This window comes from Pungitius pungitius, chromosome 20 (assembly GCF_949316345.1).
Source record: "Pungitius pungitius chromosome 20, fPunPun2.1, whole genome shotgun sequence".
In the NCBI taxonomy this organism is placed as follows: domain Eukaryota; kingdom Metazoa; phylum Chordata; class Actinopteri; order Perciformes; family Gasterosteidae; genus Pungitius; species Pungitius pungitius.
In genome coordinates this window covers 3,715,615-3,738,107 of record NC_084919.1, presented here as the reverse complement: position 1 = coordinate 3,738,107, position 22,493 = coordinate 3,715,615, and the positions used below count along the sequence as shown (strand labels likewise).

General features: G+C 42.6%; 2 protein-coding genes across 3 annotated transcripts; one reads left to right on the top strand and one right to left on the bottom strand.

Moving 5' to 3' along the window:
* Nucleotides 1-107: 107 nt before the first annotated feature.
* clu (clusterin) lies at nucleotides 108-6,745 on the bottom strand. Of its 2 annotated transcripts, XM_037449501.2 has the most exons (10): nucleotides 6,635-6,745; nucleotides 4,154-4,315; nucleotides 3,622-3,770; nucleotides 3,280-3,450; nucleotides 2,769-2,939; nucleotides 2,286-2,487; nucleotides 2,003-2,143; nucleotides 1,539-1,759; nucleotides 841-1,016; nucleotides 108-560 (listed from the first exon to the last, which is right to left on the bottom strand). In XM_037449501.2, exons 2-10 carry the CDS (start codon nucleotides 4,266-4,268, stop codon nucleotides 548-550), a joined length of 1,359 nt encoding a protein of 452 aa, XP_037305398.2. In that variant the 5' UTR covers nucleotides 4,269-4,315; nucleotides 6,635-6,745; the 3' UTR covers nucleotides 108-547. The 2 variants fall into 2 exon arrangements, with proteins under 2 accessions (XP_037305398.2, XP_062415431.1); XM_062559447.1 differs by lacking the exon at nucleotides 6,635-6,745 and having other exon boundaries at nucleotides 4,154-4,340.
* A 3,214-nt stretch (nucleotides 6,746-9,959) lies between these two features.
* On the top strand, nucleotides 9,960-21,973 carry scara3 (scavenger receptor class A, member 3). The gene is given in 13 exon segments (XM_037450306.2): nucleotides 9,960-10,443; nucleotides 15,580-15,615; nucleotides 15,826-15,867; nucleotides 16,395-16,514; nucleotides 17,460-17,540; nucleotides 18,066-18,184; nucleotides 18,336-18,580; nucleotides 18,855-19,074; nucleotides 19,278-19,366; nucleotides 19,446-19,638; nucleotides 19,866-20,043; nucleotides 20,114-20,545; nucleotides 20,548-21,973. Coding segments are annotated over 13 exon segments (1,803 nt in total). The 5' UTR covers nucleotides 9,960-10,433; the 3' UTR covers nucleotides 20,586-21,973.
* The last annotated feature ends 520 nt before the right edge of the window (nucleotides 21,974-22,493 follow it).

Genomic DNA, 22,493 nt, shown 5'->3' with positions numbered 1-22,493 from the left:
CCAAATTCTCTCCATTTACTTCATTTTACAAGAAATGCCTTAGTTGATAAAAGTTGGGTGGTATTGCTGCGTAAGCGCATTAAAAAAACCAACAAATAATACCGAAATACTCTCAAAACAAAGTTTTTATTTCATTCTTACCCAATTAAATTCCTGCACCCTAAAACTTTAGTCTTCTACAAATCTTTGCAACAAACCACATTTGGGTTTTGTTTAACTGCGGCAACTGCAGCAAAGATCAGTTTAATCGTCATGCTTTAAAAAGGGCTGAGAAGAAAAGCCTTTCAGACTATTAGACGTTTTGAACATTACATCCGTTTTTGAACAGAAGCAGTAAACAATTAAGTATTGAGGCCAAGCCCAGCTCACATTGTGTTGAAGGTACTATAGATCTACATCATCTGAATATCTTCTCTTACAGCAGGACAAGGAGCTCTAATGGGACAATATAAAGCTGTTAGTGGAGTTACACTAAGTTGTTTGCAAAAGCAGGCCTTGAAGAGGATTTGCCTCCGAACCAGCAGGTTGTCTTCAGGTTGTTGTGACTTTATTTGACCAGACTGGAAAAAAAACAAAAACAAAGAGAAGGAGTTCAGAGACCATCAGACGGATGATTTCAACGTCTCCCCTCAAACGCAGGTCCCAGAGGCCTGCAGGCGACCCAAGACAACATTAGATATCTTCACAACGTTAGAAGTTCGACCTACTAAGCAACAGCAAAAAAAAAAAGAAAGAAACAACTCACTGAGCAACACCACCAGATGGAAGAAAGTCCGTAAGAGGAAGAGTTTGTACTCAAAGGAAGGAAAACACGCACGTGCTCGACACACACACACTCACACGCTGGACTCCTTGTAGCGGTCCAGAGCCTCCTGGGCGACCACCTCGGAGAACTTGGGGTCGCTCCAGGCGATGTCGCTCGGCACGCTGAATTTCACGGGCGGAGAATCGAAGAGCTGCACCGACACGTTTGTCTCTCCGGCGGGACTTTTCTCATCGGCGTTTGTGGTGTTGACCTGCAGGAGAGGGACAGATTTAGGGAAGATAGCACAGTTGCGCTACTGATGTGAAAGGTTCATGTGTTGGCTTTTACTGCTCAAAGTTTGTTAATTTGGTACATTTTGCTTTAGTTGCGTCATCGCCTTAATGCAGACCCAAATGTGTCTTAAACAAAGCAATAAGAAAACGGACTTGACAGAAAATGGGACAGATAATTCATTAAAACATGAAAACATGAAAACAAATACACAAATGTTTGTCCTCAGTTGATTGGGGAAGCTTTTTTTTAAATGGATGGATTTTATGTTCTCCTATTATTATTATTATTATTATTATTATTCCTCACACCGCTCACCAAAAAGGACATTTTTTAATTCATTCGATACAAACTTGTCAGGAATTAATTTTCTTTTCTGATTGAGCAAAGCTCCTTCAGTGACTACACAACTAAAGATGTCCCACTTAATAACAAATAATAACAAATCAATAACAGATCGATTATGGCAGCAGAAGGCCTCCCGGGGGGGTGGTCTCCATACCATCTGAACGCGGAAGACGTCGTCCGTGGTTTTGTTGTTGAGGGACGACACCCAGCCAAACTCCCTGTTGAGCTGGTCCAGGATGGACGAGGTGTCCAGCATCTGCTTTTTGAACGTCTCCAGGAGGCCGTTGTACTGTTGAGAGAAGCGCTCGGCCGCGGCCAACGCCTCCTCCAGCTCCTCCTTCAGGGGGCCCTCCAGAGGTCTTCGCCCGGAGCAATCTGTGGAGTGAGACCTCGTTGTGGCGTGAAAAGCTTCATGTTTTCCAAAATGAGCATAAATCCTAATTGTGTTGCTCCAATAAAAGCGTCTCCACACGCAAGGAGCTTAGGGACAAGGAGGTTAATTAACACATCTTCTTAAACTATCCCCATTTAACACATTTCCCTTCCGTATTGTGCGTTTATTGGTGTTGTTTTGCAGCACGTCACACATGTAGCCTCTGTGTTGAGGCGCCGTGTTACCGATGTGCTGCATGTCTTTGCACTTCTGGCACTCTTCGCGGAATCGGAGGCAGCCGGCGGAGTTGCGGCGGATCTCTCTGCAGGTCATCCTGCCGTCCCCAAAAGGTTTGGTGATGACCACGTCCTCGTTCACGCTGCCATCTACACGCAGATACATGTAACGAAAGAACACTAGCTTAAGCTTAAATGTACTACTTACTTTATAAAACACAACTTTAACATCAACGGCCCTTTCAAACCAAAGCTCAAAAGAGTCCAAATCGGAATAAGTCAGAAGAGGCACCTTCATTAGGCGCCGTGTCTGAGTTGATGTCCATCATGGAGCCCATGGAGCTGAAGAGGTTCCTGCCCATGCCCATCATGGGTGAGAACATGTTCTGGAAGCCGTGGAAGGGATCTTGGAAGAGAGAGCGGATGCTTCGGGTCGGCCCCAGGAAATTGGGAAAATAGAACGCTGGAGGTTCGTAGTGCAGATGATCAGCCACCTGAGACACCCCCCCCAGAACAACAACAACAACAACAACAACACAAAATGTTGATTAGTGCAACTTTAAAATGGGGTATCAGAGGTTTTTTTAAAAAAAATTTTTTGCTTGAATGAAGGATGTCAGAATTTCTTTAACTGCCTTTGAGGTTTCTCATGCGCCGGTTGTCTCCATTTAAAGGGCCAGCGTGTGAGGTTGCAATAACCCCAAATCCTGCACATATTTACAGTATCTCCAGTGTGTCCAGTGTTCGTCCGTCGGTTTTAACGAGTGAACGGTACCTTCATGCTGTCGGAGAATATGCTGTCCACACCGTCCGCCATCTCGGTGTATTTTTCCTCCAGGTTCTTGAACTCGTTGCTTTGACGCTGCCCCTCTTGCTCCAGGACGTCTACGTTCTCCCCGTTGATCCAGATGGACATGGGAGACGTTCTGTTCAGCGCCTCCTCCAGCTGCAGGTAAAACGGATGACTTCTCACTTTGAAGCTAAAACTTTTTCTTTTCGTCGGGAGAGTGGACAAGCGAGGACCAGGGAGCATTTCTATTCAGGCCACCTAGTAATGTTACATTTGACCATTTGCATGTCCCTCACATTCCAAAATATTTGCTCACGCATTGACAAGAAAAGTCACTAAAATAATGATTTAGATCTAAAGCATAGGTAACATTTTACAAAGATGAAGGCCACTCCCTTAAATGTAAGAACAAGGAGTGTGAATGAATTCTCAAATCAATGGGAGGCAGGCATTCAAAGCCCTGTGCGTGTGATGCAGGACGAGCGCATGATCGGACCTGACGTCCCACCAGTCCCGATCCGCTGCTGCATGTCCGGGAGTAGTACTTGACGCAGGTGTTCTTCAGGCAGGGCTTACACTCCTCCCACGCAGCCCTCATGGTCTCGTTACAGACCTCCTGCTGCTGCTCCAGCTTGGCCTCCATCTCCTGAGCTACAAGTAACGCCTCCTGTTGTGAGACAGGAAGCAAGTGACGAGGGGCGAGATCTTTAAAACGCACTGCTAGTTGTTATCGTTGCATCCGGTGTCCGTTGAGAGCTTTGACAGCAATAATCATAATCATAATAATCCTCCATCCTTTTTAATCCCACAAAAAGTGTCGTCAGGCCACGTTTTCTACCTCCTTCTGCTCCTTGGTCTTCTCCAGAGTGTCCAAAAACCTCTGGTGGTCCTCTGAAGATTTCTGCATCACGCTCTTCATCTCCTTCACCCCGTTAACGGCGGCTGCAATCTGTTTATCCAGATACTTTTCTCCCTGCAGTGAGATCTCTGCCAAAAGCAAACATGGCATATTTACTGCAGCTGTGGATTCACACACAATCTTTGCACGTTTTATTTTTAATAACAGTAAAAATATCCTACTTATATATGTTTTGTGCTTTTTGTTATTATTCATTTATATGTAATATTATTTATTTTGAAAAATAAGAAAAGGCCCTTTTATGCCTTTCTTCCCTTTTCTTTTTAATCATATTCATATTCAAATACCATATCAATATCAATCATTTTATGAGCATTATAGGGGATTTTTCCTTTATTTCATGCCATATCTAGTAGTTTTCAAAATGTTTAGTTGGGTTTGAAGACCAGTTCACCAAAAATTATCAATTATTTTATTCAATTTTCCTTCTCTTAATATCCTGTGTACTTACGGTTAAGATCTTCTTCTGACGGAGGAAGGCTGCAGCTGACCGAGGCCAGAAGGAGAGCCATCACAGCCAGAGACTTGGAACCCTTCTTCTTCATCATCATCATCATCATTAACATCCTCTCTGACTCTCAAGGGGCCAGCAGGCAATGGTGAGAAAAATAACCTGAGAAGGAGAAACACGGACATCCAGGTTGCATTTGACCCCTGGCTTTGTGTTGATGTTGTTGTAATGTCCCTCTTTCTCCTCCAGGGGGAGACACAAGCTGGAAAGAGAGACCTACGCAGCAGGAAAGAAGTGTCATGGACCAGCAGGATTAAGTTGTGTTCAACTTGAGGGGGAAACAGAAATGAGGAGCAACAAACATCTTCCTTCATTTGGGGGATATAAGTCTAATATTCTCTCATATTAGTGTTTTCTATATCTTTATCACACATGTCTCTGTGGTTGCCCTTTTTTTGTAATCATTTGGCATCTCCTCATGATCATTTGCATTCATTACAAGTCTCCTTATAGTTTGCTGTGAATAATTGGGTCTCTTTGTGCTTCTTTGTAGCTGTTTTCCGGTCTCTTTGTATGAATATTATTGTTTGTTTGAGGCCCTTTTGACCACCTTGTTGGCACGTGTCTCTTGAGCTACATTTTAGAAGCAAAAGCCTGGAAAACTGGACCCTTTAAAATGCCTTTAAAATTGTTGGTAAAATACAAAAGAGGTGATCTCTGTGTTGAATGTCGACTATTATATTAAGTCAATGTGTAATGGTACATCCTCTCTCAATGCCTGCACAACTGCAGTGCTAAACAGAAGAAATGGCCCAGTGCCCACCCGAGAACTGAAATATCTGTCCCACTTTCGCCTCTTTGACTGTACTGCATGAGCTCAACAAAAACACTGCAGCAAACTTACACAATGAGGTCATTATTCACGTGACGGTAAATCTGTCACAGAATGCCAGCGGACTCTTTTTCATGAGAACAAAAACCCCGAATGAGTAAGGGTTGAGGCGCAGATGGAAGAAACAAAAAGCAATAAAGACAAAAGTCAGCCGGCAGAGTTCAACAGACAGATGAAGGTCGGGGGGGGGGGACGAGTGAAGGACGAAGAGGAGACTGCAGATGTCCAGCTACTTTGTTTGCTGACCGGCAGCTGCATGTCCTGGTTACACAACTGAAAGAATACCAGCAGACCAACTTTGCAGATGTGCCCCCCCCCCCCCTCCTCCCGGCCTTCTAGAAAGTTCAGTCTCAGCTCATGAAGAAAAACGTAGTCAAACTTCATGAAGTTTTGATTGTATCCACATCTAAAACGTGATTATCCTACATTGGGAAACATTCCATATTCACTTCATGATCAATATATTAATACTAAATTAGTATTTTGTCTAAATTTAACATGTTAGGCTACAATGTGGCGTACGCATTTCACACTATTGATATTCCAGGATAGTGTATGTGTGTTGCACATCCTTCACAAATATTATAATAAAACACTACTTCCACATGGACTGAGAGGTTTGGGGGATTAATTGCATAATTGATCAGCAAGGATTATGTAATAATCAATTAATCATTTATTTCATTCCTAACTTCACTGTTTACTTACCAATGTGCTGCTATGTGAATTAATTCTATAAAATTGTATGATATCCTTATTGAGCTGCAATATGTTAAATACCTTTATATCTATAAAAAGCATTGATCAGCAGATGCTTGTTTTCATTATTGATCAATTCCCTTCTGCTTCTGTTTTGAAGCTAAAGGAGTTAACAAAACAGTGATCTAATCTCATATCATTTTGGCTCCATTTGCTACAAATGAGGACACGGTCACATGTGATCGTGTCCTCATTTTAGGTGTTTGGAGATTTCTGAGCCCTAAGGATTCACCTGTCATGTGGTTGCAGAGAAATTAGGCCGAGCTCTAAACCTTTTCCATTTTTAGAACTGCTAACATTGCAAATAGCCGTTCCTACAGGATACATCTGGAGGACTAATATCATTTCATACCTGACAGTAATTTCTTTCAATTCTATAATCCTGGACCCAACACACACCGGTTCTGTATGAAATATTTCTATTAATAAAGTCTGTTTTGCTGCTGCGTGTGCCTGGCTTAAAGTGTGAGTGCAAAGCAACCGTATGATGGCATCTACCCTAATCCAGTTGTTTTGATCCAAAGATTGAGGTCACACCCATGAGTAAGCAATAAAAACAACCGCTGCGCTGTGAGCCATGAAGTCTGCACACGGAAAAACACTCAGGAGACCACATTTCAAAGGTGAAAGTAAATACAACAAACACACACCTATACATCCACATTGTAGTCAGTAATCTAGACATTTCTCAACCTGAGACTAAAAATGCATTGCACTGCATTCTATTCTCTTTAAACAAAATAATATCATGACCAATAGAAGAGGGCAGTTTTCCTGTAATCATCACCGAGCTGCAGATTCTCAAAAAAAATAAAAGCCCTGTGACTCACCTCTCCGTCTGTTAACTCCAGACCGTCTGAAGCTGATCCAGAGTCTGTGCGGATGGTTCTTAGAGCAGCGGATAACGGGAAGACCTGTGACTCAGCTGCAGCAAAACAAAAACAACATTCCTGTACAACCCTTCAAAATAAATCGTTTTTTTTCAGCAATACATTTTGGGCAAAAACGGCCACATTGTAGGCAAAAAGGGAGTTGTAGAGGAAGTAACCTTTATTTTTTTAATTTTAGATGCTTTTAGAGATACTAATACAAACAGGTAAAAATACTATATATAATATATATATATATATATAAATATAACATATAAAACGTCTAATTGTACTTTTATTAGAGTTTTTCTACCAATCATAAAGAGTTACTCAATCACCTTTGGGTATTAATCTATTTAGTACCTTTATTTTGAAATCTGAATGCGTTTTCCCGTAGTTATGATGCTTTAATTCTGCTTGACTTGATGCTCATCAACTGAAAGTCATTTCACTTTTTATTATAATAATGAAATCAAAATTCTATTTTTTTTCAGTGGGTGTATTTTTCAAAGGGTTTTCGTAATGGTTCAGATACGACATACTGCTTCAATCATGTAAAGTGTTATGGAGTTCAGGAACAAAGGCTCTACTATGAGTCCTAGTTAGAAATGTCAGTGAGCAATTCAACGATGACATAAGGATGCAGCGCAGCTCCTAAATGAAGTGACTACACCTTGTCCGGCTCGAGCAACCCACCATTTCTAACATTGGTTTCTTTTTGTAAAACTATGGAAAGGTTTAAACAAAAGGATGTGGCAGTTAATTACTAATGAAAATGACTAATATTTAATGAATCCTTTATTTTTATCAAATGTCCTTGAAAAAAAAAAAAAAAAGCTTGACTTTGTGTCTTTTAATGACACTTTTCTGACTTGAAAACTAGCATGTGCCAACGTGAGTTGTAACGTGAAAGCCATTGACAAATAAAAACAGCAAAAACATGCGCACACAAACACACACAACGGGGTTTTGTAGCACATGAGGAGAAACCAAGATTTTATTAATGCTCCTGAGTCATATTTTAGTCCAACTAAACACGTGAGGTTCGTACCATCCGAGGGGAGGGATGTTCCAGTAAACCCCTTCTTTCACTCTCTCTCTCTCTCTGTTACAGTGTGTTTTTACAACCAATGTTGTCCTTTTCCAAATGTGACACTAGGTGGCAGGAGCTCCGTTCCTTTTTCCAGTAAATTCTTCTTCCAAGAGAACCGTCACTGCATAAAAAGCAGTTTTTCAATTGTTTACTACGAGTTGGATATTTATTTTCCTTCCCCCCACTTATGTAGATGATCTAGAAACAAAAAAAGTCTTATTATGAGTGGACCAAAAATAAGTTATTTACCCTTGGTCTTGTTTCTGGACCAGTGGGTCTAAATAAATCCACAGTAGTGACAACAACATCTGTGTCAAGATAAAGAGGACAGAGAGACTAGAACCACTGTGAAAACATTAGTCTGGTATTAGCAGGGTCAAGTTTACTGCACACGTTAATTCCATCATAGCATGTCAGCACATTCTCGCCCGTCTCCTTGCTTGCATCATTTGTTCCCGTTTTCTAAAATTTCACAGCGCGCTCACCTTGCGGCGTTTGTCATAAATCACGTGACGTGACAACAAGGTTTGTTAGGTTACTCTCCCCTGCCAGAGGGGGGGGGGGACACAAGTTACGCTGCAGGCTTCATTTATAAAAATCCACAAAATACAAATGAAGCGAGAAAAGCTTTACTAACCGCTGACCGTTACTACCGTTGTTTCCATAGTTACCGGTAACTCAGGTAAGCTGTCCTGCACATGTGGAGTTTCTGCCTTCGAGGCTTGTTCAGTTTGCGCGGACAGTTTACGAGCTTTAGTGTGACTAAACTAATTATCTGTTCCGTGACCCTTTGCAAACTGGTGTCTGGCTCCGCTTTGTCTGTGTCTGTGTGTGTGTGTGTGTGTGTGTGTGTGTGTGCATCATGTGCCAAACTGCTCTAGTTTTTAATTGGCCATCCAGTGACTTCAAACCCACGAGGCTCCTCAGCCAGTAGCATGGATTTTAATAACTGAACGCAGCTCTAAATGAGCTGCTCTACTGGCTTCAAACAAAAAAAACATAATTATCACCAGGTTTAATTGGTGCCCGTCGGGGGGGTTCTGAACGACTTACAAGCATAGGCAAACATCAAACATTTGGACTTTTCTGGAATCAATTGAGGGCAAATCGTTTTTCTGGATGCGTGAGTATGAGTGTGTTGGAATGCGCATCAAACGAATGATTAAGGAACTTCGCATTCTGATCAAAGGCCAGCGGATTCGGGATGAAGTCCAGCTGACTGATGCTGGTCATTAAATCACCGCCTGGATTCTACACGTTTTACAAACCGTCGCATCAAAAGCAAAGCTAAATTGTAAAGGATGAGATGGGACAGAGAAGGATTTGGCTTCAAAGCCATTTGATCTACAGATGTAGAAGTTATCGTCAAAAAGGGAATTATCTGCTCGGATTACGGTAGACGTTTGGGAGCACTGGGAATGTTGTTATGAGATCTTCTGATGATCTTCTGCAGGAATCATTGCCAACCACCGTCTTTTTAGACCTGGAAAAGGCTGCTCTATATTACTTTTCCTCATCCGTAGACCGTTTGTTGAACACCTACACTGCTGGAAGCCCCAAAGCAGAGAGATTCAAGTAGTTTCAGTCTTATTTGATGCAATTACTTTTGTACTGTAATCGTTTGAATGCATAAATTTAACCTGTCACAGTATTAAGTAAAAGTAAATGGGCTGAGTACTGCTGCCAGCGCTGCTTAAGTCCCTGAAAATGCACATTATTTGGGGATTTGAGTACGTGAATACACGCAGATCTTCATGTTTCTGTTTGCATGTGTGATTTAAAGTGTCATAGTTGAGTGCAGGAGAGGAAATGAAGGCCTCAATATTACACCTGCTGTTCAGTCAAACACAGTCTGGTGGTTGAGGTTAGTGGGACGGAGCTGAGTGCTGATGTTAGCCTCGACATGTGTCATAGTAACTGAAACTGTTTGCCTGTCTTGCAGGCCAAGGCCAGAGATGTTCAAGGTGCTCACGCCACTGTTTTCACACATTTGTTAGCAATTAACCTCGTCCACAAAACGGACTTTCAACAAAACACACGGACCCTTCCCTCCCTCCCTCCCTTTTCTTCTTCACCCTGTCCCCTTTCCAGCCCCTCCCTCATTTCCCAGTTTCTTTGTTCCCCTCCCATCTCTCTCTCTTTCCTCCCTCCCTCTGGAGAGTTGCACATGGTTTCTGTGTGAGGAGGTTTAGTTTCTTCAGGCTCTGGATGCGAGAGGCACGACGCCAGGCAGCTGCAGGCAAACACACATGTTTTCAAACTCCTCCTCCAGCACCGATAGACTTGCAAAAAATATTTTAAATCATCTAGAAATAAGAGTTGGGTTGCACGGGTGCATTTTTATTATTTTTGTTTTCCCATTCACAACAGCAACCTCAAAACTGAAGTCTTTGCTTTTCATTCACTGTTTTTTTTTTTTTTAAATCTGGATGGTAACACACTTTTGGACTTTTGGGCTGTCTTTGCAAAACTTGGAAATGTTTCACCGATGAGTTGGCGCGCCACCGAAGCTACATCGCTGACTACCTTTGTTGATCCTGGACGCTTGCTTTGTGTGGGGGGGGGGGAAAAAAAAGGTGAAGAGGACTGAGGACATAATACCTCCATCCAGTCGCACATCAGCAAACAAGACCACCACTTGTTTGTAAAGGAATTCCTGAGCGAAGAATGATGAAAGGTAGAGTCATTTCTCTCATTTCGCCGGGGTTATTTCACCGTGTTGATTCTGAGCATCTTCAGAATTCCATCCTCTTGTTTTGCAGTGTGAAAATACTAACAAGAATAGAGTGTAACGGTGCGGCGTCCTTGTGGCGTTGAGGCAGGCACCTGCCAGAGCACCAGCGTCCACGACCACGCTTCTCGTCTGCAGTGGATCGTGGGGAAAAGTGCCGGCTTGTTGTTCTTGGATGCGAGACTTTGATTAGTCAGCTTTAAACATATTGTGTGCATTCAAACCAGAGCAACGTTTCCTAAAACAGAACAAACCTTTCCTCTGACTGTCTGAGTTCATCATTTCTCACAGTCCCGCCGCGAAATGAGAGCCGCGACCGCCTTGGAGGAGGAGGGCCGTGGCTCGTTCCGGGGGGGGGGGGGGCGACATGTGAAATAAGAAGTGAAGGAGAGATGAGAGGATTCAGTGGGAAAGAGTTGAGTCAGAGGGAGCAGGAACACATCCTACACATGGTGTGGCAACTCGTGTGACATATTTATTGATTAACTGTAATTGGCAAAAAGAATAGCTTCATTTATGCATTTGTTATTATTGTCGATTTGAATCCAATGGAAAAAACTTGATGCCTCTTTCTTTTTAGCCTCAAATGTAAATATGAATCTGAATCTGTTCAAATAAAACAGTCCAACAATGTAATGACATGATGATGATATATTTTATACTTTACATTACAGTACAAGAACAATGCGTTTTCTTTATTTGATGATCTTCAACTCTTGCTCAACGCTTCCGGGTTTTAGCATAATATCGTGTTGGTGGCAAACAAGGTAATATTTATGATCTAATTTACAAGTTCTTCTTCTTAAAATAAGGGCTTAACAAACATCAATGTTATCAAGGATAGGGTTTTATTACCTAGGATGTGAAGTGTGGTTTTTAGATCAAAAAATACAAAACAGATTTAGGCTTTTCGGGTCGTTATTTTTTAGCTGTCAGTGTTTAATAATTAAGTTGTTTGATGGGGTTTGTTTGTATAATATGAGTTTGGGGAGCTTTTTCTGAAAGCTGGAAGTGAATTTATCTGAATTTAATTGTGAAAGTAAGTAGAAAACAGAAGGAAATCAGATCAAATCACATTGTGTGAGAGATGGGGCATTAAGTCCATCCAGAAAGCCAACTCCCAAGAACCCCATTTCTCAATATAGGAGGTCTGTTAATGTGGTTTCCAGCCGTGGCCGGACGGATCTAAACATGCTGCCTCATACATTCCTAACAGGGCAGGGTGGAGGTGCAGGGGGGGGGGGCGAGGCAGGTGTACGGCTGGCAAAGGAGAAGCAGAGAGTGAAGGAAGGGTGGAAGAGAGAGAGAGGAACAGACGGAGAGACGTGGTTGTTATTAATTCCACTTTTGCTGTGTCATCATTCAGAGCGTTTTGAATTTGGGTTGAAAGGAGCAGGATATCACATTTTCTTGTTTCTTATTTATTTTTGCTCCCACACTTCTGTGTGTTTGGGTTTGGTTTGTTAATGCTGGAACACGTGGGATTTTCCAGGCGATTCCGGGCAATTCCTGCCTCAAACTTTGTGTGAACCGTTTTCAACTTAATGATGATGGCTGACAGTCTATGGTCAGAGTGGCCAGACAACACCACGTCATGTAAATATACAATATAAATAATTCCACCGTAAATATTGCCTATTACCTTAGACAATTGTCAGAAAGTGTCGACACATTTTTACCCGTGGATCATAACATCCGTTTGGAAAGCTTTACCTGTTATTATTCCTATATGTTCCTCTCGGGAATGTTGTGGTAAGAAGCACACAAAGTAAAAATCCTGAGAAGTATGAGGCAATATAGCACAACGACGCTCTTTTAACCCATCCAGGCTGCTCGCTGTGTCGCCGTCCAAATGGCTTTTACTCTAAGAAAATATGATGTGTTTATGGGATCGGGACCGAGAATCTCCCATTTCACCGCCTGACCACAATAAAAGGACATTTATTTTCCTGCATAACTTCAGATTCGCTGTCTGCAGCAACATACCAGGCCTTTACAGTACACACATTCCAGTCACAGCCCACCTAAATGGCTTGGATGTCAACAGGGGACTTGAGAGGTCGACTCGTTTGGCTTTACGAGTTGTGGTCGAGACCTCCACTCTGATCTGGAGGAGGGCCCATTTTGGGACTTCTGTTTTCACTTAAGATCTGCTCAGGTTCTTGAGGGGAATCTTTGGGTCAAAGTAACTCAAACGAAGTGTTTAACACATGCATCGTCTTGTGGATAGGGCATACTCTTGTTGAATTGTATCGTTCAGCAGTGTGAGATTATTGGGCATCCGGGGCGTGTTGCCCAACATTTTGCAAAATCCCCTGGCAGAGGTTTGTCCAGAGAGGTAGTGAAGGGTGGGACAGGATGGGAAAAGGGTTTTGAAAGTCCAAAAATCCCCCTAAGAGAAACAACCACAGACATGAAGTGGTGCTGAGGGCCGGCTGACTCAGGCCTGGCACTATGTTCACAAAAGGTCCACTGGTAGAAGAGGATGGGGGGGGGGGGGGGGGGGTGGAAACCCCGACTCCTACAGAATTATATTCCCACACGACTAAAAATGCATTTCCTGTTGGCGTTTTGTTCCATTTTTGTTAAATACGTTGAAAATGTCAATTCCTTGAAAAGCATCGTTGTGCCCACTTGCTGCGGCGTGCACACAAACAGCAACCAAAAGTTTCCATCCTCAGTCCGCCTCACTGTCTGGATGAAGTGCCAAAAAAAAAAAAAAACGTGTCTGGTTTTTGCACCTAGATAGGTCGCACTCATAAAAATGTCCCATTTCTCCATTTTGTCACAAAAAAAACCCCTTAAACATTGTGCCAGCTGTTACCTGTTGCCTATCGTCAATTTGACTAAATATTCATACTTTTCTCATCGCCTCCTTATATTTCAGTAAGTGATCAAATCCAGAGGAGGTCAAATTAAACAGGGATTTACAAGAATAAGAGCATAAAATAAAACCTTTTCTGGAAGTATAAACATAGAGTGTGCCCAGTAGGACTGAACTATACGGGTCAAAAGTAGTTCCACGGTGCCTGGCCGTATAGGTGGGACCTGGTCGTTCGTGTCTTGCTGCCGTCAGTTCAGCTCGGCCCAGCTTGTGAGTGTTGGACGGGTCGACTTCCTCCCTAACGAGACACACACTTCTCTTTCCGCACAGAGAATGGAAAACATGAGGGAAGAGAACACGTTTAGGGAGGCGGCGATGAAGGAAAAATAAGGTACAGGCATTTTAGGCTGGATACTGATGGAGGTATTTGGGAATTTTAGCTTCCCGGCAAATACTGTGCTGACGTTTGAACGTTTGAATCTGATTACAAAATATGAGAGGAATTCCGTTCCGCCCCCTCTGGAAATGTATTTTAACCCAGGGTGGGAAATTTCTCTGAAACGAGGTTTGGATTAAATGTCAAAATGACCACGTTATGTGATGTTTCTAGTTGCACTACTCATTCTTTAATAGAAGCAGCAGACAGAAGCAAAAGACGACCACGCCCCCCCCCCCCCCCCCTTCCAACGCTCTCCTCCCTCCATCATTATATCTGCGTCAGACCTGACCGAAGCTGCTCCTTTGCTGATTGAAATAAACATTCACCTGATTGTGGGCTTTGCAGGCCAAGTGTACACACATGTTGTTTTTTTTTTAAAATTACACCACGTGTTTTCTTGTTCTTTTCTACGTTTTTAACTCAACGCCAGAGTTATCAAATGACAATAACAATATGACATGATTTACATGCACTTTTAGAATTCAGAAATGATTTAGTTCAATTAAAACACGACATTGGAAGAGGTAAAACGGCCTGTAAACTAGTAAATGCACGCTCAATGGTGCATTGACATCGAAGATGAAATCCTGAAGGTTCCACTGTGGAAGTGAAGGACCAGACCATTGTTCTGCCTGTAGATGGGAAATGCCGCCTTGTCCAACAGCTTGTTATCCTCAAAACAAACAGCGTAGTCTGTTCCAACATTTAGCTCCATGTTCACAAAAATAAACACAAGATGCTGTGTGTGAATATTATTGGATTTCACTAGTCATAAATGAGCAGCAGATGGATGCATGACTTTGAGCTAATGCAAAGCTGCATTCATGTCCAACAGGGAGTTTGAGGACTCTAAGCTTTAAGCTCACTGGGGGAAATCATCATCAACATGTTGGGTTAAATATTCCTTTAAAATACGATCACGTCTGTCTAGACTCAGTCCACACGTTTCCACAAGCACAAACGTCATCGCACAGTCTTTCTTTCTTTGTTGCTGTGCTCAATTTTCTGTCCCGTAGTCAGTGTGCCGTGGAATGTGTAACGCAGAGTGCATCGTATTGTACAGCAGCAACATTTACGCTGGCTGACGCTGCCTGGAGGCCGACTCCTCTGGCAGCATCAACGCGGCCCAACGAGAGTTCAACTGTTTTCCTTCAGCTGCTGAGCAACCTGCCAAATCTCTCTCTCTCTCTCTCTCCCTCTCTCTCTCTCTCTCTCTCTCTCCCTCTCTCTCTTTTCTTCCTCTTAAGAATTTGCTTCGCAGCTCTTTTCAGTCAGAACCAGGCAGCCCCCCGCCACTGGACCGAGTGATTCCTAGATATGAAGGTTTGGGGCTGGGTACCAGTTGGGGGGTGGAGCACGTGTTAGAAGTTCATTACTGCTACATAAACTTATTAAAACGGGAGGGGGAATGTATTTCTTTAGGTCCTTTTGGGGGGTGTATTAGGTGCTGTGGTTTAGTTCTTTTTTTTGTCTTTCCCAGCAAAGAGTTTGTGGCGACAATTTCCTCAGACGCACAATACTCTCTCCAGAATCAGCACACAAAACCAACAGCTCCTCTCATGACACCACGGGGGGGGGGCCGTGTTCTCCTGAGCGAGCTGCTCGGCTCAAAGAAAACATTTGAGCACCTTTTTATTTTTCCGCCAAGAGAACAGCGTCGTGCTTAAAGTCTTCAGTGCAACGCAAAAAGCTTCAGTCAAAGGCTGCGGGGGGGGGGGGGGGGGGGATTGTGAGGAGACATTTTGGATGGTTATACTAGAAAAATACAACAGAATCAGTTTCAGTTGGCCAATGAACATCTTTCTTTCTGTTTTGGCAGACAACTATGGGGGCTACGAAAACCAGCTCTTCAAAGGTAATGATCGCATTGATTCTGTTGTCTAAGAAACATAAATGCCAATCAGTTCATGACACGTGATCATCAGCCACGTGATGATTATGGTATTTAGAGCATTAGTGATATTTAAGTGTGTTGTCAGTACCGGAAGTCACCTGATCAATAAAAATAAAAGGAAGCCGTGGGCCTAAAAGTTAGTGTTTACGTTGTTCTGGTCTTGTTTTTCAGAGGAGGATTTCACTGGAGAGGAGGAAATGCCTTCATTTAGAGGTCAAGGTCACACACACACACACACACACACCTAAACATGCGCAGAAGTTGACAAATAACGCCATGCGATGTTGCACGTCGTTGACTTATGGCGATAGAGCAAGAGTGTGACTCTACGATGAGAACCCAAATATCACTCAACTCCATTTATTGGATTTAGTTCCAACTTTACAGATTCAGAATCTGGTTATAAAATAGTCTGCAATGTTAAACTCCAAAGACACAATACTAATCACATCTCATTTAAAGTAGTGTATCAATTCACATGTAACAATATAAAAACATGTATTAATTGTATAAACAAAAATACTACTTGCAAAACTACTTGGGTGTTGGGACATTATATACAGTACACAAAGGCATTGATTGGGTCACTGAAAAAAAAAATATTTGATGGAAATATTCAGTACTTGTAGCACTACAGATCAGAACATAATGAAAGGGCACATTCTGCATGATGAGTACGTTTACGGATCGTCAGCTGATCAGGTCAAATGTAGCTCATCTGACGTTGTTTGTGCCTCCAGGTCGAGGCAGAGGTGGCTGCATGAGGTGTCAGCAGAGTCACTCTCTCCAGCTGGCTGTCAAGGTCCTCTACGGATTTGTTGCGTTCCTCATCATTACTGTGGCAGTGCTGGCGTCACTTGGTGGGTGAAAGTCTCCAATCCCAAAATACGCCGTGTGTCGTATGAGTGTAGACGCAATAAAACCGCCTTTCACAATAGTTACATCATCTTACTGATCAAAACATTAACTATGAGGAGCAAGAAGAAGTAAAAAAGTGTGTGTGTGTGTGTGTGTGTGTTAACTCCAAATGAATGAGGTACTTGGGAGTTGTGTGCGTTTTTTTTACCTGAAAGCTGCTCTGCACCAACAGATGCCATCACATTTTATTGGGTTTGAAGGTTATAAATCTTCTGCTTTCACTACCGCTCGGGGAGGTCAGGAGAAGAGAGGAATGTTGAGAATAATGTGAAAGGCCACCTGACATGAACAAGTTTGCATTCAGGTACAGAAGCAGTATGTATGTACAGATGCAATCTGTCCCCAAGGCTTCTGTGATCCCATTGCAGGACAGCCCCGTGTTTTCATGTTTGTGTTCTATTTGAGCACCGAAGCCCTGGAAACCAAAGTATAAACACAAAGGATATTTTACTTGGCTGAAAATCCCAACTGTGGTGATGACGTGCACATGGAAAACAGACAATGTTTTCCTTTGATTCTCTATTCTCTTGTGAACAACTGTTTTCAGCTCTCTCCGCTGTTCCTTTTAGCTAAATCTATTGAGCCATTTTAAGCATCATTTTTTTAAATGATACAGTAGGACAGGTGACTGGTGCATCTGAAGGCGTTTACCGTAGGCAGACAGCCATCAATCCTTGAGTCAGGGGGTTAGGATGCTAAAAAAGAGGCTTGCACTTCTCAAACTCACACTCACTTAACTCACTTTTTGACCTACACTGACTTTCACAACAACAACAACAACAACGATGAGTGTTTCTTCACTAAAACGTAAGTCCAGAACTCAAGAAAAAGAACACATCATTTTATGTTAACCGTGTTCACTTTTTCAACCTTCTGTGTGTCTCCAGTGTTCAGGAGGGTCCACAACCTGTCTGAGGAGGAGTCCGTCTACCACAAGAAGATCAGCAGGGTGCAACAAGGAATGGATGGTAAAGTAGCAGAAATTTCTTACCAATGGTAACTTTTTATATTGAGTCTGGGGAGCCTTGTGGGCCCCTTCATTATGGAGAAACATACAATAAAACTAATAATGGTTAAATTTAAAGCAAGTGTCACTTATTGTTGTTTTGGGGTCCTGAGAAATGTTCATGGTTTAGAAATTCTTTCTTGACCTCAACCGATCTCAAAACAAGGCCCATTCAGAAGCTGTTCTCCATCCGTAGTCATGGAAACATAGAAAATCACGTCTCCATTTTTCTTGGAACTTAAAGAAGTCGTTGTGGCTTGAGAAGTGAGATATTACAAATATAATGCATTTAGTCACTGTTTGGAACAATTACAATTACATTAAGTGACATTTAGGGAACTCTCATCTGATGCTACAAACCCGAAAAGTCACCAAGTCTCACGGTTACCAGAAGCATGTCATGTGCGGGCATCTAGAACTATTATATTTCCTGCCTCGCCGTCTCTTCTCTCACCTCCTTTTTTTCTTCTGTGACTCCATCTCTCAGATCTGAGTTCTACGTCTAACTGTTCCGGCTGTCTGGATGTGACCCTCTACAGCGAGGAGATGGGCAGGCTGAAGAAGGAGTTTGAAGACATCCAGAGAATGATACTGGGACAGGAGCAGGTACCGTGTGGTGTATCACAAAAAATACGAAAATATGTTTTATTCAACCAAGACAATTCATGTGCAAGGATGTAAAACAGATGCCCTAATATAGGCTCTTCATTCAGTTTTAATTGCAAACTCTGCTTCTTTCATCCCCGTCCACCTTCAGGTCCTGGACCAGGCCTCCCAGACCCAGGCCACGCTCAAGACCACCAGCAGCCAGCTGACACGTGACATGCATAACCACCTCGTGTCAATCAAACTTCTAAACCAGTCGCTGGAGAGGTACGTGGAACGCGTGGAGGGTTGGAAGGACGTGATCGAGGAAACTGAAGAGAAGATGAAGACGCTGGCAGATGATCAGTATGACGTGAAAGCTACGGCGCAGCTGGTTAACACCACAGTGGCTCTCAGGTGAATGAGAAAAGATGTGGTACATGACCCATTATAACCTGCTATGAACTTTTAACAGTGGCTTTCATCACCCAATTTTCCGTTGCTGCATTACATTTTTAGCGTGATGATGTATTTTTGAACCTTCACGTGGTTTATTAACAGGGAAAAGTTACTTTGTCTTCATTCAGTTATTTAGATCAACGTTCATAGTAATGCTTTAATAAAAACATCTACTTGGGTGCTTCAAATAGATCAGAGAAATAATAATTGTGTGTTTTCTTCTGCTCTCCAGCACAATGTGGATAGATGCCCTGCAGAGAAAAGCGGACGAAGAGACTCTGGTCCTCCAGAAGTTGACTAACGACTGGCAGAACTACAGCCGGGTTCTGAGCGCCATCAAATCCAACGCCAGCAGCACCACCCAAACAATACGCTTTCTCCAGAACAACGTCATAGCAGACAACCAGAGGAATGCCATGTCCAATGAGGTGTACTACGACCTCAGCCAGCAGGTGTGTGTGTGTGTGTGTGTGTGTGTGTGCAGCACAGAGCAAACTGCCCTTGTGCAATTTCATTAGTCTGATTCAAAGAAAACATTTCTTAAAAAAAGAAAAATTAAAGATCAATGGAAATTGCCTTAAATGATCAACCCTTTATAAGATGAATGAAGTTTCTTACAGGTCAAGAAATACGACGCGTCTGTATTTCTCTTCAGGTGATGAACCTTCAGATGCAGCTTGACAACGTGACGTCCTTCATGGATGAACACGAGGAGAACATGCATGACCTTCATTACCATTCCAGGTAACTATATATATACATATATATATATATATGTATATATAGTATATAAAAACCCACTGTAACCATCCTCAACTCTTAGGTACTATCAGAACCGGACAGGTGAGCGTTTCTCTGCTTTGGATGGTCGTCTGAACTCCATCTCCATGGAGATTGAGACGATCTCCTCCAGCATCAACGCCACCGTCAGCCACGTCCAGAGCATGCACAAGTACATCGACATCGAGAGCTCCTCCTGCGCCAGTCGCATGGGCAGACACACTGAAGATCTGAAGGTAGTAGACACAGAATATCTTTTGTGTTCTTGCCTAAAGGTCAACAAACACACACAAATACGTGTTTAATTAGTTTTTGGAATATTTTATAGTAGATCCCCTTTTAAAAGCACATTTTTGGAATGTATTCAGGCTGATGACCCATGTTCTGCATACATTATATGACGAAAATGCTGAAAAGTTGGCTTCATATATGTACCCTTATGTCCCTCCTCTCTTTCACGCAGGACCTAAACAGCACAGTCTTGGTACTCCGCTCCTGGTTTGACACACAGAGACATCAAAACTTTCTTTTAAATGCCAAATTGGATCTTGACATCAGAAACCTGTCCATTGTGATGGAGGAGATGAAGCTTGTGGATGTTCACCATGTCCAGCTCATAAAGAACTTTACCATTCTAAAAGGTAAACTGGATGTTTTTGTCCTTTGAACTGTACACTTTATATTTTTAACTTAACCTTCTTCCCTCGACAGGTTTACCTGGACCCCCGGGGCCCAAAGGGAGCCGCGGTGAGACTGGCTCAAAGGGACCTGTGGGACTGAGCGGGAGCAAAGGGGAACGAGGCCCCATAGGTGTCCGTGGGACACCTGGGGAAAAGGGTTTGGTCGGGCCCAAAGGAGCAACAGGCGAATCAGGACCCAGTGGCCATAGAGGCGGCGTGGGAATAAAGGGTCCTAAAGGGTCTCTTGGCCCGCCAGGACCCCGTGGGGAGATGGGCCAGAAAGGTGACGTTGGCGTCTCCGGCAGAGAGGGCACCCCAGGACCTGCAGGGCCTCCAGGAATCCAAGGTCAGGCAGGACTACCGGGCATTATTGGGCCCCCAGGAGCAAAGGGAAAACCAGGGCCAGCAGGACCACCTGGACCGGCAGGAACCCCCGGGCATCCGGGCATGTCTTACCGAGTCAACTGCCCGTGACACCCGCTGCTGGGTCCAAGAGACAGTGAAAAGATGGAGTAGAGAGCAGATGTGTACAGTGCAGAGAAGAGTTATTGACAATGGAAGGAGGATCACCCATTGCGACTGGAGATGAGCAATAATCCACTGAGAGGAACCACGAGGAGGAAGAAAAGGCAAACGAAGCGTCGCTTAGAAGTGAAACGGCTCCTGTTTGTACAGAATGTTAATAGTGTGGCGTGTTGCAAGAAAACTGCCTCCATCCAAGCGTCTTTGTGTTTGATGTTGAGAAAACTCAAAGACAACAAGCTTCATCCACATATAAATTACACTTAATTACCATAACAGGACTGAAAAAATATACAAAAACACATCCATTAGGCGTGCGTCTGGTTGGACGCATTGGAAGCAGAGGACATATTTCAGGTTGTAATAAATCAGAGAGCTGTTAACCTCCAATTTAGACAAGTAGTGGTATTTCCCAAACTGTACTCGTATGCCCTTTTTCGCTGGGCACTGAAAAAAAACACGTATTCTCTCCAGATGATGACGACACATTCACATCCTTTTTTGACGTTATTGGTTCTCAAGGTGTAAAAAGTGTGCAGTTTGCTTCTCCTTGAGTTTTCCAGAGCAGGTACTCTGAAAACGTCTTTTTTCGACTTCTGGGTAAAGCTGTCACTTTATGAGCAGCGTTTAGGTTTTGTAGAATTCATGGCTTCTGAGTTCATGCGCTGACGACCTTTGTTTTACATCGGACGCAAGATGCTTTTATTGTTGCTGTATGAATGAAGAAAGTACCGTAAGTCTTGTTGACGTGTGAAAACATTTTGGAAAATTCCCTTATTGGTTTTCCTTCCGTACGTTTGATGAGAAGCTCGACAATACTTTAATGCTTGAGAGAGAAGGAGCCAGTAGATGGTTTATGGCAGCAGGCATGTTACAATCCGGTGTGGACATGTTATAATGACATCAAATTAAATTTATTACAGTGACTCCATTTAACTTTTTAAAGTTTTTGACAAAAAAGAGATAAAACCTGTGAAAATAATAGGATTTAGAGATATCTTTCAAACGTGATATCACGCCTCTCATCTAACTGATGGAAAGAAAATGAATAAATATGCATATTTTCACCTTATAAGATGCACGCAGGTTAGAAGCTAATGAAAGTCATTTAACACATATTTTATTAAAAATGGATGTAAACGTGACAAGTAATATCATTTTAAAAAACAACATTTTTCCTCAGTTAACAGACTATTGATTTATATGTGAGATTTAGGTCGTATGATACAAACACAAATGACCTTCTATATCAGAGAAACAAAAAGCATTTTACAAAAAGGCAAACGTTTTTGTAAACCTGTGTGTAGTTGTAATGAAATGCGACTGGTTTGCATCGAACTTCAATAAAGCTTCTTTTTTTTAAATCAGGCTTCTTCTTGTCAGGTTCCTACTTTACTACCAAAGCAGAGAGCCATTGTTTCCCCCTTGAGGGAAACAAAGCCGCCATTAATTTAAAACCTATTACATTTTGGAGGTTTTCTTCCACTAAGGTCAAAAGATTGTCGATTGTCTAGAGTCACTTTTGTTGTTTTAACATCTGTTCTTGTTGCAGTTCGCATTAGAATTGAATAGGGTGTGGGTTACAAACCAAAAATAAAGGAAGCATTTCCCCCTCGTCCAAATAGATATGATTTATGTGCACGAGTTGCTTGAGAAAAACAGCAAACAGTCATACGGATGTTTTCTCTTACTCTGTGCTATAATATGACAACCCTTGTGAGATGCTATGAAAACGTAATCCCCAACGAGAACCTCCTTCAAGAATCCTCCCAAATCCTTTATTCCCGCAGGCCTCACAAGTATTGGCTATAAGCACCGAATATTTGCTCTAAATCCTGCACGGTTTTCACGTGGGAAACTTGATACGAAGGCGTAAAACGGCAGCTGTT

Excerpts from the sequence above, each read along its gene's own strand:
- clu (XM_037449501.2), bottom strand. The coding sequence starts at position 4,268 with ATGTTAATGATGATGATGATGATGAAGAAGAAGGGTTCCAAGTCTCTG. Across the intron at positions 3,771-4,153 it reads GTCAGAAGAAGATCTTAACC|AGATCTCACTGCAGGGAGAA; the intron begins GTAAGTACACAG and ends TGCTTTTGGCAG. Across the intron at positions 1,017-1,538 it reads ACGTCTTCCGCGTTCAGATG|GTCAACACCACAAACGCCGA; the intron begins GTATGGAGACCA and ends CCTCTCCTGCAG.